The sequence below is a fragment of the Lottia gigantea genome (assembly GCF_000327385.1).
Source record: "Lottia gigantea unplaced genomic scaffold LOTGIsca_3, whole genome shotgun sequence".
NCBI classification, from domain to species: domain Eukaryota; kingdom Metazoa; phylum Mollusca; class Gastropoda; family Lottiidae; genus Lottia; species Lottia gigantea.
In genome coordinates this window covers 5686653-5699992 of record NW_008708986.1, presented here as the reverse complement: position 1 = coordinate 5699992, position 13340 = coordinate 5686653, and the positions used below count along the sequence as shown (strand labels likewise).

The following is a 13340-nucleotide window of genomic DNA, read 5'->3' as shown; positions in this document are numbered from 1 at the left end:
AATATTCCCTAGACTAAAGGAAATAATTTTGAATAACTTAATATCGAACACCGTTTTTCTTTTTATTGGCATTGTAGTCCTGAACGATCAGCCTAGGATGTTTGAAATGCTAGAATCACGTGATTACGTGGCCATATGAACCTCCTGGTTCCGGTTCATACCATCATATGTCGCAAAGCCTTAGCAGACCCTTAAAGGTAGACCGTTTGCCTGCAAGCCACGGCTTTATTGCACTCCTAGTAACAAGAAACATCATAACAGTATAGCACTATTGATGACAAGTGATAATATTGACCAGATTTCTAATCAGATAAGAAATCGCCAGTCACTATTCTAACTGAAAGAGCATATTATCCAGCATTTAGACCAAAACTTCAACTATAAATAAAGCTTAATTGATAACTCATGTAAAGCTAATATTTCCAATAATCAAGAAATTAGGATTTTGATTAAATATTGTTAACAGGTACGTCATAAACTTATTCATTGGCAGTGTCGAGTCTTCTTTACATGTTTTGGCAAATAGTCTTCAGACGACTGCACGAAAATCGCATAATACCTCAGAATAGAAATTTCACTTTCATTTTCTCTATATGTTTCTTCTAAACGTGACGGAGTCTCAAGGAAAGACGAGTCGTCATTTTTAACTTTCAGACGAGGATAATACACAGAGATTTCAAGATTCAAATTTCGGCGGTCAGTTGCGAACACTATGACTGATCATCTAATCTAAAACAATTCCCGTTTTAGAGACTAACGTACGCTTGGACAACGGATGGTGAATATGTCCCTTTAAATCGACGTTTACATTAAAATTTCCGCCTGATTGATTATCGATTGGACATTGATTAGTTTTATAAACAAAATATTTTTTTCAATAACTAGTTTTTTTCAATACTGATTTTATTGGTTGTATGATTTAACAGAAAATCTCCTTCGTTTTGTCGTTTTCAAACAATATACTATTTAAAAAGAAGTTTCGATCGGACCCGAAACGCCCTATTATATAAATGGTATGTTCTCATATGTTTTTTTTTCATACGGAACTTATGTGTTTACAGGAGTGGAATTACAGGAACATCAAATATATATCTTATAACTAGCTTGTGCTCTGAAATCAATTAAACAAACTCATACCTGAATGCTAATCAAAGACAGAGGTATTTATTTCAAATGAGAGATTCTTCAGTAATGAAACATATATAAGACAGAGTTAACGTGAATCTCACTAACTTAAAGGTGTTCAGTATATTATTATAAAAAATGGATCTAAAGAAGATTTTAATTATCGTAATTTTCTACGGTAGGTTTCTATATTGGAGGATAATTCCTGCTATGTGATTATGTTCAGCTAACCCAATCTCAAGCATGTACAATTAATTTTGTGCAGCATACAGTGGGGATATGGGGGCAGTGTTGAATTGTAGGAAAGCCTCACGGGTAGCTCTAGCACAAAGTGAAGCAAATATACAGCATAATTTAAGATTTAATTTTTGTAAGACATATATGAGTAGGAAGATTACATTAAAACACATTATTTACATACTATGTTTCGAAACACATGGTTATCAAGTGAAATGAAGGTAACGTTATCAAGTAAAGTCATACCTTATCAAGTAAAATGATGATTTCACTTGATAATACATGCAGGTAACGTTATCAAGTAAACTGATGATTTTACTTGATGACGTTAAATGTTTCCAAACGTAGTTTGTAAATATAAAAAAACAATGCGGAAGTAGTACATCCATAATTTAGTCTTAAAGTTTTAACTTTTGATTTACTTGTTTATTATGTATATATCAACCATTTTTACTTTCAATATACTTATTTTATATCTTATTTCTTATTTGTTTATTTTCATTAATCCATTTATTACTTTCAATAAACCTATCCATTCATTTCGCTGCCTTTAAATTTATTTTTCTATTTTGTTTTTATTTATTTGATAACCTGAATAGACCTATCTATTCATTAGTTTATTTTCAATATATCTTTTTTCAATATACCTATCTATTTATTAGTTTATTTTCAATATATATATCTATCTATATAATTATGTATTCTTAATATACCTACATGTATCTATTTATTAGTTTATTTTCAATATATCTATCTATATATTTATTCTTAATATACCTTCATGTATCTATTTATTAGTTTATTTTCAATATATATATCTGTCTATATAATTATGTATTCTTAATATACCTACATGTATCTATTTATTAGTTTATTTTCAATATATCTATCTATCTATCTATCTATATAATTATGTATTCTTAATATACCTACATGTATCTATTTATTAGTTTATTTTTAATATATCTATCTATATATTTATTCTTAATATACCTTCATGTATCTATTTATTAGTTTATTTTCAATATATCTATCTATCTATATAATTATGTATTCTTAATATACCTACATGTATCTATTCATTAGTTTATTTTTAATATATCTATCTATATATTTATTCTTAATATACCTTCATGTATCTATTTATTAGTTTATTTTTAATATATCTATCTATATATTTATTCTTAATATACCTTCATGTATCTATTTATTAGTTTATTTTCAATATATCTATCTATATATTTATTCTTAATATACCTTCATTTATCTATTTATTAGTTTATTTTCAATATTACTTAATATACCTTCATGTATCTTTTTATTAGTTTATTTTCAATATATCTATCTAGCTTTATGATTATGTATTCTTAATATACCTACATGTATCTATTTATTAGTTTATTTTCAATATATCTATCTATATATTTATTCTTAATATACCTTCATTTATCTATTTATTAGTTTATTTTCAATATATCTATCAATATATTTATTCTTAATTTACCTTCATGTATCTATTTATTACTTTGTTTTCAATATATCTTTTTTTTTCAATATACCTATCTGTTTATTAGTTTATTTTTAACATATCTTTTTTTTTCAATATATCTATCTATCTATATATGTATGCTTAATATACCTATATGTATCTATTTATTAGTTTATTTTCAATCTATCTTTTTATTTATTTATATTCCTAATATACCTATCTATTTATTAGTTTATTTTTGATATACCTATCTATTTATTAGTTAATTTTTCAATATATCTATTATTCTTAATATACCTACATGTATGTATTTATTAGTTTATTTTCGGTATATCTTTTTTTCAATATACCTATCTGTTTATTAGTTTATTTTCAATATATCTTTTTTTTCAATATATCTATCTATTTATATATGTATTCTTAATATACCTCTACCTATCTATTTAGTAGTTTATTTTCAATATATCTATCTATCTCTATATTTATTCTTAATATACCTTCATGTATCTATTTATTAGTTTATTTTCAATATATCTATCTATCTATATAATTATGTATTCTTAATATAAATTCATGTATCTATTTATTAGTTTATTTTTAATATATCTATCTGTATATTTATTCTTAATATACCTTCATGTATCTATTTATTAGTTTATTTTCAATATATCTTTTTATCTATTTGTACCTAATATACCTATCTATTTATTAGTTTATTTTTGATATACCTATCTATTTATTAGTTATTTTTTTATAATATACCTATCCATGTATTTTTACATCCTCAATACACCAATATGGATCAATTTATGTGTTTATTTTTACCTATATATGTATTTGCCTGTTTTGTTATAACTATCTATTTATTTGTCTAGTTTGATATACCTATTTATTTATTTGCTTATATTTGATATACCTATCCATTTTTTTAATCCTCAATACTCCCATATCCATCAACTTATGTGTTTATTTTCAATATACCTATCTATTTATTTGTTTATTCTCAATGTATCTATTTAGTAATTTATTTATTTTTATAAATTGTAGTTTATATTGATATACCTATCATATCTTTTAAAACATTTTTTCTATTTTGATATTCTTGACAATTTTTGTTTACTTTCGATTAGCTAATCCAATTTTGTTTATTTATCGTACAATATTATACATTTCTAATATCATTTTGAATATGCCTGTCTATTTATTGGTTTTAATGGACCGTTTCGACATTATTTTGACCAATTTCTTAAGCTTATCAAAGATAATGTTCGCAGCTCACCGTCGAAATTAGAGTATTCAATTCTATGTGTGTATTGAATTATCTGCGTTTGAAAGTTAAATTGACAGCTCATCTTGTCTTGCCATGCCGTCATATATTATATATCAAAGACAGGTGGAAAGAGAAAATGTATATTTGAAAGGAGCATGTCATTTTCGTGTGGTTCTGGTAGTTCTGAAGACTATTCACATATATTTAAGACCATGGTGAATCATAGACTTTCATCTTTTTTTATATTTACCTATGCCCTAATTTGTTTATTTGTAATATATCATATTTTGACTCATTCTTTTGTTTTCTTTTTTCAAAGTAAGTGTAAATGGCCAGGATAGTGCAGCACCTCCACAAACAAATGATAGAGATGGTGCATCTTCATCAACTAATACAGAAGGAGGTAGCGATTCAGCACTTCCATCGACAAATGATAGAGAAGGTGCATCTTCATCAACTAATACAGAAGGTGGTAGCGATGCAGCACCTCCACTGACAAATGATAGAGATGGTGCATCTTCATCAACTAATACAGAAGGAGGTAGCGATTCAGCATCTCCACAGACAAATGATAGAGATGGTGCATCTCCATCAACTAATACAGAAGGTGGTATCGATTCAGCATCTCCACAGACAAATGATAGAGATGGTGCATCTCCATCAACTAATACAGAAGGTGATATAGATTCCGGTAATAAACCGACAGATGATAGCGATGGTGAATCTTCACAAACTAATCAAGAAGTTGATAGCGATGCCGCAAATAAACCAACAGATGATAGCGATGATGAACCGAGCTCAAATATATCAGTCAAATTCACCGAATTCGGGATTTACAAGAGAAATGTGAAGTTTTCTGTGTCTCCTTTAAAGTCATATGATTACGAGGATGTAGTTCAATGTGCGCTGTCGTGCGTGTCAATGTCCACTTGTAATTACTTTAGTTATCTGAGTAAGAATTGCGGTTTGTTCAAAGCAGGAGATTCGGATACATCAGATACGACCGGATCTCTTATATATAAAAAGGAGTGACAGTGTTTCTGAAGATTATTGTCCACTACTATAAATATGATTCGATAGTTCAGTAATGCCAATATTATAATTATATCTAAAACAATTATCATTACAAAATATCCATTTTTTAAAATATAACATTAATAAAGGCTAAAACAGTTTAATATTTGTTTTCATCCATTTTACCCGTAGTAAACTTTAACTGACTACCTCGACAAAAATATTTTAATTCTATGATTGCAGGCAGTACTTTTTATTATATACTTCATAAACAATTTGAGTGCTATCGATGAACTCCTAAAAAAAGAACTAAGTTGACAAACTCGGATGCAGAGGGCAAAATGTTATTGAAAGTGATCACAAGCTACCTCCCAGCACCTTTGTAAGTACTTTGTAGCTCATGGAATAGCGAAGTATTTCAAATTTCTTTCATTGTAAATCCTTCATTCGCTTAATCTGGAGCAATAAAGTAGGGCGAACTAATTAATTTCTTTTCATTTTATTATTAAGTTCTAGGACCTTCATTCTGTCAGCAATTGAATTAATCTGACAGAGTCATTCTTTATACTTATTCTCAGACGCATATATGAGCACTGCTCTATATTGATAATAATGATTTTTGTAGATTTCCTGCCATCAAAATGTTTAAGTTCAGTCTTTTTATCAAATATATTGGATAACGAAATGTCATATCATTAGTTTGTATGAAATAAATCTATCAAAAATAGACATTGCCATACCATTCCGACTTAGATTGATAAAAGTAATAGTCTTTATACCATAGAAACACTACACTCTTAATTGACATCTCTGTGGTTTCTCTGCGTCAATTCCGACAAAACAGCGCAGTAATAAATGTCACTTTGAACGTGTACCATGACGATTTTTATATTATTTGGCTAAAACCTCACGTCTCCATCATGTTCCCCGCTGAAATTTTCGTATATTATTTTTCTGGCCTACATAAATAGAATCCGAAGTTTGGGAGTTAATTAACATATACTTTATACCGTGTTAAAATGTATCCTCAATAGCTCAATAGATAAAATGGTTATTTTCATTGTAAAGAAATTGTGTGATTAAATGAGTACCTTCACGATGTCGCGATGACATTGTGATTAAGTGGGTATCTTCATAACATTGTGATGAAGTGGGTATCTTCGTAACATTGTGATGAAGTGGGTATCTTCATAACATTGTGATGAAGTGGGTATCTTCATAACATTGTGATGAAGTGGGTATCTTCATAACATTGTGATGAAGTGGGCATCTTCAAACATTGTGATGAAGTGGGTATCTTCATAACATTGTGATGAAGTGGGTATCTTCATAACATCGTAATGAAATGGGTACCTCACAACAATGTGATAAAGTGGGTATCTTCATAACATCGTAATGAAATGGGTAGCTCACAACAATGTGATAAAGTGGGTATCTTCATAACATCGTAATGAAATGGGTATCTTACTAATATTGTGACGAAATGGGTAGCTCATAACATTGTGATAAAATGGGTAGCTCATAACATTGTGATAAAATGGGTAACTTGATAACAATGTGATGATATGGGTAACTTGATAACAATGTGATGATATGGTTAACTTTATAACATTGTAATACAATGGATATCTTCATAACATTGTGATGAAATGTGTAACTTGATAACAATGTGATGAAATGGGTATCTTCATAACATGAAAATAAATAGTGTAACAAATCAAATTATTCATCCTTGAAATAACTGGTCCAGTTCCTTGCTTTTTGTTATGTCATAGAAAAACGTAATAAGACCTGTTAAACATATCATTCTTAGATATTATCCTTAATCATGTATCTTAGAAAATATTATGTATAGTGGGTGAAAAACAATATGCATCTGAGTAATCATTAGCCAATTACATTCATTTTCCTTTTAAATCTCAAAGTATCGAACTAGCTTTCTTCAAAATATATCTGCAAACATTAGGTATAATTTGAGTATCTGAAACAGAGATATTGCTTTTACTAGCTGACACACCATAAGATAGATAAAGGCAATAGCCATGGCCTAGAAGGCCACATAAGTTGTAGGTTTGTCTTAATGTTCATGATATTGTTGTTCTGTAGTATCTTTAAAGGACTCCTATGGGAATATAACAATTATATTTATAGTGTGATGACACTCGTTTGAGATTTACTAAGGTCAAAATAAACTGTTATGATCCACAGGGCAAAACCGATTGCGTTTAATGCAGGTTGTTAAATTGCTGGGAAAATATTGATAGCAGTAATGACCTTTAAAGTGATACTATGTCTTAGAATTAACATAAACTTGAATAATTTTAAATTTGGCGAATAAGAGCCAGTAGATATACCTGTTGTCATAAATAACATAACAGGATCCTTATATAATCCGATAAATCCAAAAAACTTAGTAATTATCCATAAATATGCAATTAACTATTGAAAAACGCTTAATATCAAAATTAAGATTAAGATTACTTAGTTTTATGAATTTTCCAATTTTCCAGAATTTACATGGATTCTGTTGTAACTTTATGACATCAGGTAAGCTAACTGATGAATATATACTCATATTGACCATTTCGAGAACTTAAATTTAATGTTCATTCTAAGACGTAGTATCACTTTAACATACGGTTTCCCCTTTTCAGTGCTGTAAGTTGGAGGGACTGACTTGGTAAAAGTGTCTAGCCTTTCGGATTGGACAATATACCGAGGCCCCATGCTGTGCACGTTAAACTTATGGAAATAAAGATAAGTATGCTAATGCCGCTGTTCTGACAAAATTTCCCTCATTGCACACTGCATAGCGTTGCCGATCTTCAGTATGATGTCAACTCCATTCATTTCATTTATCTCATAGCAGTAAGTGCTACAACAGTCTTCTGTGGTCAGAATGACCCTTCAGAACACATTTGCCTACATGGATTTTTTTTTTCTCAAAATATTTTACTTTCATAATATTTGTGCCCACACTTTTGTTTTATATTAATCAATTTAACCTTCAGATCGGGGGAGTTTTTCACAGTTTCAACTCTCCAACGGATCTTTCGATTGGCTTAAAATTTCATAGTGATAGTATTAAAACAGCGCGAGAATGGAATTAACTTTTATTGTCTTGGAGAAGTCATAAGAGTTTCTTGGAGTTCCAACGACCAGTTGAAAGGATCAGTTTGTTATAAATTTTGAAATACAAATTATTTTCAAAAATGCTGGTTCTTTTCACAACTTTGATCTTTATTGGATGGTCGTCAGGCGAGGTAAGTGTCAATTTTTTATCAATAATATTTTTTCATGAAAACTTCCAAATCACAAGCAGATTGTTGGTCTTATTATTGGGCCATCGACTTAACCACATTATTCTTAGAGGCCAAACATGGACGCCGATGCAGATTTCAGTGGTAGATTTCGCAAGCACCCGTGTTCTATCTCGACTTTTGTAACAGGGTGCATAAGGTTGTGAGAATTTTTGTTTTGTTTTGTAACGATGACAGAATTAGCTTCATAACGAATGAGTAAAAAATCATCGGACGAGTTCATTAGCAATCTTAGTTGAGCCTTGTGGTGAGGGTATTACGTTTTTTTTACTTAGCTTTAATAGAAGGCAGTATAATAATATACAGTTTAGACAATTTGACAATACAATAATACTTTCTTTACTTAATGAATATAAAGAAACAAACTGTTAGCTATTCGAACTCTCTGTAAGGTATACTGAGTTGACAAACCCAGTGTCTGGTATCGGGTTTTCCTGAGTTTCCCTGAATTTTATCTGTCAACAAGGTAATGAAAAAATGGTCTTTTACGTTCTACTTCTTTTGTTTTAAAGGAATACTGCGTCTTAGAATGAAAAATTAAATTAGGAATTTATAAGAGCATATATCATCAGTAGGATCGTTATATAATCCGATAAATAAAAAAAACTTAGTAATTATCCATAAATATGCAATTAACCATTGAAAAACGCTTAATATTAAGATATTTTCCAATTTTCCAGATTTTACAGGGATTTTGTTGTAACTTTATGACACCAGGTAAGTTCACTGATGAATATATACTCATATTGACTATTCTTGAGAACTTTATATTCATTCTAAGACGTAGTATCACTTTAACATTGGTGCTATATAGCGCTTTTTTTTGTAATTTTGCACCTTAATACATTTTATATTACATTTCAACAGAAATGACGGACAACGACATATTTGCTATGTGAATTTCAAATTTCAATTAATAATAATAATAATAGTTCACTTATATGGCGCAAATTACTTTTCAGTTCCTATTGCGCCCTCAAACGCCGATTAAACATCATTTAACAACATGTTAAATTGACAAAGTAAGAGACATAGGCATTGCCAAGAGGTTAGTGGGGACTGTTTTGTTCACCTTCCCCCCTTCTAATCAGAAGCTGTCAGGCGGTAGGGGGCGGATAATCTTTGTTGTAAATGATTATTTTCATGCCATCTGATAACAAAAGCTTCGAGTATATATTCTTTACTCTCTATTCCGTCCTCCAACTACCCAACAGAAGGGTTTCCCCTACTTCTAATCAATAACTGTCAGGCGGTAGGAGGATAATCATTGTTGTAAATGGTTAATTTCTTGATTTCTGAAAACAAAAGCTCGAGAAGATATTCTCTACCCTCTATTCCGTCCGTGGCATGGAAAAGGCGTCTAGTCGTTCGGATGGAACAATAAACTGAGGCTCCGTGTGCAGGCTTTACGGGTTAAAGATCACTCGACAGTTGGAAATTGAAAGAGAGTACGCTGTTGTAGCTGGTGTGGCAAATTTTCTTTCATTGCACATTGCATGGCGTTGCCCACCTTGATTAAGCCATCAAGTACTTTCAACGCCCGTGTTACTGTATTCTCAATTGCTGACTGTGTTTAACAAAGTTACTTGAGAAATTGCTAAAAGACGAAAATAATTTTCATTGGGTGTTTATACATCATCATGATAATGGTTTAGAAAAGCTCTTGATGACATGTTTAGATTGTTAATGGATAAAAAAAATACCATGTGCACTTCTCGCCTACAATTACAGATGTTAAGTAGACTTGTGGAGTACCTTATGTATGATGCCGCAAGGTGTCTAGAAATCAGTTATACGTCATACTATTGTGTACCTTGTTGACATAATAAATGAATGTAATTTTATGCAGTGTGAAATAGTCAAGTTTTGAAGTACATGTACAAGTGACATTGGTCTACTAATTTTTCATCTATTGAAAAATAGCGCAAGGAGGCCTAGCCTCGCTGCGACTGTGTGGAAATTATCTAAATCTGATAAGTATGTTTCCCAAATTACGCAGTACAAAACAAATTAAAGGGATTGTAAAGAGGTTTTCTATCCTATTATGTGTATCGGCGGCACCTTTTGTACCCGATACACTTAAAAAGGCTTTAAAACATCTTCACAATCTCTTTAAAAATGATTTTTGTTTTATTTTCAATTTTCAATTATAAAACGTATATGTAAGAAGCTAATAAACTGATAATTGTCCTTTTTATTTTTTATTGAATTGAAAATAAAGCTATTATGTTATTATTCTATTGTATTATAAGTTGACAAACCTAATACATCTATTGTATTATAAGTTGACAGACCTAGTTTATCTATCGTATTTAAACCTTGTACATCTATTGTATTATAATTTGACAAACCTTGTACATCTATTGTATTATAATTTGACAAACCTAGCACATCTATTGTATTATAAGTTGACAAACCTGGTACATCTATTGTATTATAAGTTGACAGACCTAGTTTATCTATCGTATTTAATGTTGAAAAACCTTGCACATCTATTGTATTATAAGTTGACAAACCTAGTACATCTATTATATCATAAGTTGACAAACCAAGTACATCTATTGTATTATAAGTTGACAAACCCAGTACATATATTGTATTAGAAGTTGACAAACCTAGTACATCTATTGTATTATAAGTTGACAAACCCAGTACATATATTGTATTATAAGTTGACAAACCCAGTACATCTATTGTATTATAAGTTGACAAACCCAGTACATCTATTGTATTATAAGTTGACAGACATAGTTTATCTATCGCATTTAATGTTGAAAAACCTAGTATATATATTGTATTATAAGTTGGCAAACCTAGTTTATTTATCGCATTTAATGTTGAAAATCCTAGTACATCTATTTTATTATAAGTTGACAAACTTTGTACACCTGTTGTATTATTAGTTGACAAAGCTAGTACATCTATTGTATTATAAGTTGACAAACCCAGTACATCTATTGTATTATAAGTTGACAGACCTAGTTTATCTATCGCATTTAATGTTAAAACACCTAGTACATCTATTGTATTTAATGTTGACAAACCTAGTACATCTATTGTATTTACTGTTGACAAACCTTGTACATCTATTGTATTTTAAGTTGACAAACCTAGTACATTTATAGTTGACAAACCTAGGACATCTATTGTATTATAAGTTGACAAACCTAGTAGCCTACAGCCTACAGCCTACATGCACCATGCTCTGTAGTTTTACGTCCTACCTTTCTGCACCATGTGGGCTAATGAAGACGGGCAACGCTATGTAGGGTGCATTTTGCTAGGACAGCGGCATGAGCCTGCTCTTTTTCGATTTCCAACTGTCGAGGGATCTTTAACGTGCACCTTGTAGCACACGGGCCTCGGTTTATTGTCCCATCCGAACGACTAGACACTTTTTCCATGTCACTCCCTCTTACCTGCATCACTGCATGACAGGGGGAAACCGGATTGAAAAATCCGAAGGTATTATCTCGACCTATGCCGGGATTGAACCCTGGACTTTCAGGTAAGCGAGCAAGCGCCTAACTCACTGAGCCACCGCGGCAAAGTTTCTGTATTGGAAAAATATTCCTTATTACAAGTGCATTACTCACTTGTCCAAGAGTTGATAAGTAAGACGTAAAACTTCATTCGCTTTTGAAGCATTAGACTATATGACACAAAGGTCAAACGATAGAAGAGGAAATTGCTGCCAGTATTCACAGTTATCCGTAGACATACAGGTGGTGATTATCAAAACTAGTTACATATCAACCACATTGAAATTAAGATTAATTTTCCTTTGTCTACTGTGGTGATCTGATTAGGCGGACAGATTAGATAGGAATGAGCCACTTTTACTTTTCTTTAAGAGTTGTTCTTTATTAGATTAGCATTTCAAACGGTGACGAAAACTGTGGGTCGAGGCGCTATTCAATTTAATAAAGAGAAAGGATTGTCAAGGATGGGTTCAATAATTGGAAAAAGACACTTCTGATATTAAGTGGCCATTTTGCCTCATTTGCTTCCAAAGGCCTTGCGACTTGGACAATCCGGTTTTTAATGCATACGAAATAAAACTGAGACAATTTAAAGGGACAGGTTCGCGATGCGTTTGACCAATAGTACTTTATCCCAGAAACTAGAAGAATTTAAACGAAGATAATTATACACAGCTCACCATCGTAATTTCAGCCTTCAAATTCATGTAATTCCAGAATTATCTTCGTTTGAAAGTTAAAATAACTACTCGTCTTTTCTATAGACTCTGCCATATATAGACAAGACACTGGCGAATCTGTCCCTTTAAGAGGATTAAGACACTTTAGTTTAGTGCGACAATCGGATTGTATAAATACTGGGACAGATTTCAGATTTCATCACAATACTTAAGTCGAAGACCACATTGTGGTAGAAATGAGAGTTCACAAGAAATTCCACATCATTCAAAATTATCAACGAGACAAGTCTTGATTCAAAATGAAAATTTCTTTATCAGCGTTTCGAGGTAGAAAGATGTTCAATGACCTTTTATCAAAACTAAATCAAACGTTGGCTAACTCGCTGAAAATCGATATCCGGTCAGAACCAACTGACAAACACGGGATATAGAAATAGAATGTGTTAAGGCTCTGAAAACCACTGCGTTAAAAGACAGCTTCTTAATTGTGATTGTGAAATATTGATGAGCTAATTATGTTAGACTATAGATATGTATGAAAATTGTCTCAGATCAAACATAAACACAGTAATTTGTTACTATTTCTCTGGACAGCGGAATGACCTATCTGATTTTACCAGAAATTACTTTTACACCGACGTAGACATTGTGTTATTTTTAGATGAGGTGCTGTCCTGAGATATTTTTATCCAAAAGAAGAAAATTGGTTTATTCGTTGAAGAA

At 30.9% G+C, this 13340-nt stretch overlaps 1 protein-coding gene across 1 annotated transcript; it reads left to right on the top strand.

The window, feature by feature from the left end:
- Positions 1 to 4276: 4276 nt before the first annotated feature.
- On the top strand, positions 4277 to 5153 carry LOTGIDRAFT_153489 (hypothetical protein; the record flags this gene model as incomplete). The annotated part of the gene is made up of 2 exons (XM_009057372.1): positions 4277 to 4439; positions 4519 to 5153. The coding sequence occupies 2 exons, from the start codon at positions 4277 to 4279 to the stop codon at positions 5151 to 5153; spliced, it is 798 nt and encodes a 265-aa protein (XP_009055620.1).
- Positions 5154 to 13340: the final 8187 nt, after the last annotated feature.